We start from the raw sequence: 4,405 nt of genomic DNA on the forward strand, positions 1-4,405 counted from the left end.
GTATCTCCCTACATTAACATCTGTTATGCTGCAATTACCATATACATTAGTCGACACCTGTTTCACTTAAACTATTTAATTACGACAATTGTACTGGTTTGTTGCGGGCGAAAACAAAGTCATCCCCTTTTAAAAGAGGTTTGATGTTCGGTCACAATAAAGCCAAATAATTCATAGTCCAGGTTCATTTTGAACCGAAAAAAAAAAAAACGGAAATAATTTAAATGCATTGCATTAGAAAATAAAAAAAATATTTTTTAACCTCTAACGGTGTGTAAAAGTTATTTGTAGCAAAGATGTAAAATTATCACGGTAAGATTCGTTAAGGCCTATAAATTTATAATATTTTGTAATAACTTTAACAACATTTTTTTTTAGCAATGCTTATTTAAAAATGAAAATATCAAAAATGCATTAGTCTATTCTTACTAAATAGCCCATAATAGTAACAAAAAAAATAATAAAAAAAAAAATAATGAAAGATTGGCCTAACCTATTTTGTTTACCAATTAATCAAACGCGCAATCCATGCTAAATACATCTACATTTTTTTTAGACTTACATCGGATCTAATGTCAAATCAAAGCAGTTGAAGTTTTCAAACCTGTGTTAATTAGTTCAAATGTATTTGCTTACTTTTTTAACGCTTCAGACACACATTGCACCGTGTTGCTAATCAAATTTTGATAATGGCTCGTCATGTTGTGTCTTGTATCGGTTTGCTCAAACAAAAAGATGAAACAGTCTCGGCAAGATGGAAAAAAAAGTTTATTCTGAGACGTTAATGTGCGACATTTGAAGGTGTTCCGGATGGCTTTAGTATCACTTTTCAGTTTATCCCGACTGAGCTTCATTCAATTCATTGCATGTTAGCTACATGTAAACAAGATTAAATAAAACATACACTATTTAGTAAAATCTTTAACATCCTTGGAACTTTCCATTTCATCAAAGTTTTTTTAAGGTGGAAAAGGGTTCTTTAGATTTTTTTTTTTTTTTTAAGAAATGTTCTTTACACAAAAAAAAAAAGAGAAGAAGAAGAAGAAGAAGAAGAAGAAGGTTATTTAAAAAAAAAAGGTTATTTTAAGAACTGAAAGGTTCTTTGGGAACCAAAAATGGTTCTTCTATGCTATGGCATCACTGTGAAAACCCGTCTTTGGAACCTTTTAATCAAAACGAATAGGCTTTTACATGTAAAATATTGTTGTAAATAGGCTACATTTTTAATTCGATAATATAATTTAGGCCTATAGGCTACAAATAAAATATAGTTTGACTTAACTTTTGAAAAAACTTTATAAATTATCCTATCATTTAAAACAGGCGTATTTTCTTCATGTTGACTAGGCTATAGGCCTACGTAATGTAGTTTTTTAATTATATGAAACTATTTCAGGTGGATGTATCACAAGAGCATCCCCAGAAAATGCGAATTTCAAACGGAGCCGTAATATTTTCCACTCTTCAGTACGGATAAGCGTGAGATAAGCATCATGAGTTTAAAGACTTTTAGAGGCCGTTAAAAGGAACAACCGAAATTCTCCTTTGAAGGGATTTACTCCCAGAGAAATCCTTCGGATCACAGCTGTCAATCACCTGCTCTAGCCCCGCCCACTGATGCGGCTCCGCCTATATAGAGAGCCCGTGAACTCGTGGGAGTGTCATTCAAACGCCAGAGCTCAGGGAGTAAGGATGCCTGCTTCACCAACGGGGTTTGGAAACTTCTTCATGGACAGAAACATCAACATGCCCGCTGGATATCAATTATTGGGCTGCCCACCTGGAGTGCAACAGCCACCGCCACATTTTGTGGGCATGGCTGGGGTTCCCTTACCTTTCTCAGGAATACCGGGGTACAGCTTCATCCCTTATCCTCATCCGGGACACATTGCACACATTGTAAGTATTTTGAATTCTTCTCATTTTGCATTACAATTCAATGCAGAAAAAAAAAACACTGTAAATGTCTAAGAAGATTTTGAGATATTTAAAGTTTTTGTATAAAGGTAAAATATGTATAACTATAATGTATATAGAATTAAATAAACGATCAAATTCTATTAAAGGGATAGTTCACCCAAAAATGAAAATTCTGTCATCATTCACTCACCCTCAAGTTGTTCTAAACCTGTTGAGTTTCTTCTGCTGAACGCAAAAGAAGAAATTTTAAAGAATGTTGGCAATCAAACAGTTGACGGTTGCAACTGACTTCCATGTAGAAATAAAAATACTATGGAAGTCAATGGCTACTGTCAACTGTTTGATTGCCAACATTCTTTATAATTTCTTCTTTTGTGTTCAGCAGAAGAAACTCAACAGGTTTGGAACATCTTGAGGGCGCGTGAATGATGACAGAATTTTCATTTTTGGGTGAACAAACCCTTTACTGTCTTTATTGTTATGCAAAACTGTTCATATTCTAAAACTGAATCTCTTGCTTACTTTCAGAGCAATTCCTATGACCTCAAGGCTGCATCGCCATATCACCAAGCTCTCCTCGGACGTGGGGGACCCTATTACACTCCTTATCGTCCCATGCCAGCTGATGACCCCAGTCGGGTCACCAAGGTGGCCACCCGGGAGAGCACCAGCGCTTTGAAGGCCTGGCTCAGCGAACACCTGAAAAACCCATATCCCACCAAAGGCGAGAAGATCATGCTTGCCATCGTCACCAAGATGAGCCTCACGCAGGTGTCGACGTGGTTCGCCAATGCCCGGCGCCGCCTGAAGAAGGAGAACCGGGTCAGCTGGGCCTCCAAAGGAAAGTCAGATGAGGAGGATGAGGAAGAGGAGGGCGAGAGCGAAGAGGAGGGGTCCTTGAGGAAAGGCATGGAGGATGAAGATGAGATCGATCCTCAAACGGTTGATGATGATGAGGAGGATGTCACGGTGGAGGACCGTTTAGCAGAAGGACTTGATCAGAAAAAAGAAAGTGACAAGTCTGACACATCGTGTGAGTCCAAAAGAGAGGTGTGTAAGCAAAACGTTGATGTCCAGAAACCTAAAATCTGGTCTCTCGCGGAAACCGCGACCTCTGATATCGTCAAGAAACCCAGCGAATTGAAACACCCTCAAAGCCCAGACTTTGGGAAATGGTGGGCTGGATGGCCTTCAAGAGACTCCTACTCACCTGTGAACCTTTCCACACACGACCTTCTCAAACAAAGTCAATGAGACTCTTCATCCAAAACACTCTAGACTCAATTTTGCACTTTGAAACCATTGGGAACGTTTTGTTGTGGAAGTTTGCATACAAGATTTAATCAAATGCCGCATGGTTTAAAAACCAAAGGATGCGTGTTCTGTAAATATTGTACATTTCTTTTGTTTAAATTATAAATGCATTTACCTGCTGACTTATTTTTGCTAAAATAAAACGTTGAAAAATCTAAAAGTTTTGCTTATGGTCGGTGTTAATGATCTGGGGGTTTGTTTTTACAATGAGAAATTATTTAAAATGCAAATTTATGCATTTTTTTTGCTTTTAGTTTTAGTTACAGAAGCATACTTTCGATTGTATTTCTGAAAGTCTTAAAGACCAATTCACTTAAGCAATAAGCCACGGAAATCTGTCCATGTTCAGTGAATTGCCTATAACTCGAACAGTTATAACCAACATTTAGTAAAATATAGACCATTATTTATCAAAAAAATGCCTTTATTACATGTAAAATCCGACGTTGCAACATTGTAGTCTTCAATATCACAGAAACGATATACGAGCTTTCAAATGCGGCTCATCCAATCAGAGTTGGCGCAACGCGAATTTTTAAATAAAATATCAACAACAGCGATGGGATAAAAAACATTGATTTGATTTGTTTTTTGTTTTGTTTTTTATATTAATTGGATTAAAATCTTAAACCACATAAAATTTACGTTCTGTTCGCTGTTTGACAACGCTTTGGAACGCGGCTCAGCCAATCAGAATTCAGAACTATTTTATTGTTTTATTACACACATGTATCCATCATCACTCTAAAACCTTTAAAAGAACGTATACAATCGAACTTTATATATATGATAATTGCAGTCGTTCGACAGGAATTCTCAGATTTTCGAGGCAGATCAAGACGCGTTCAAAGCGTTTCACTTCAAGGCTGGATTTAGGCTTCATGTTATCAGTGAGGACACTACTATTAAGGGATTTGCATATCTAGCTCTGATCTCTTAAAACAATTCAAGGCATCGCGGATTAAGGACATGAATTGTTCCGTTTTAAAGGGTGATAATTAAGATTATTCTCCTGTTTAGTCACGACTTGACAGACGAAAAGTGCCAGAGGCTCTATCTGGCTTTACACCCTCATTTGGTGCTCAAAGGTAGGATCAAACCTGAACAAAGTTACTTATGAGAAAATAAATAGTATTCTGACACAAAAAGTCAAAGTTAAAAAGTGAATTAT

The 4,405-nt window shown here is 36.8% G+C and overlaps 1 protein-coding gene across 1 annotated transcript; it reads left to right on the forward strand.

The window, feature by feature from the left end:
• The first annotated feature begins 1,396 nt into the window (after positions 1-1,396).
• Positions 1,397-3,389, forward strand: irx7 (iroquois homeobox 7). The gene is made up of 2 exons (XM_081386182.1): positions 1,397-1,899; positions 2,449-3,389. Exons 1-2 carry the CDS (start codon positions 1,618-1,620, stop codon positions 3,172-3,174), a joined length of 1,008 nt encoding a protein of 335 aa, XP_081242308.1. The 5' UTR covers positions 1,397-1,617; the 3' UTR covers positions 3,175-3,389.
• Positions 3,390-4,405: the final 1,016 nt, after the last annotated feature.

Source organism: Scardinius erythrophthalmus (genome assembly GCF_964197995.2).
Source record: "Scardinius erythrophthalmus genome assembly, chromosome: 15".
NCBI classification, from domain to species: Eukaryota; Metazoa; Chordata; class Actinopteri; order Cypriniformes; family Leuciscidae; genus Scardinius; species Scardinius erythrophthalmus.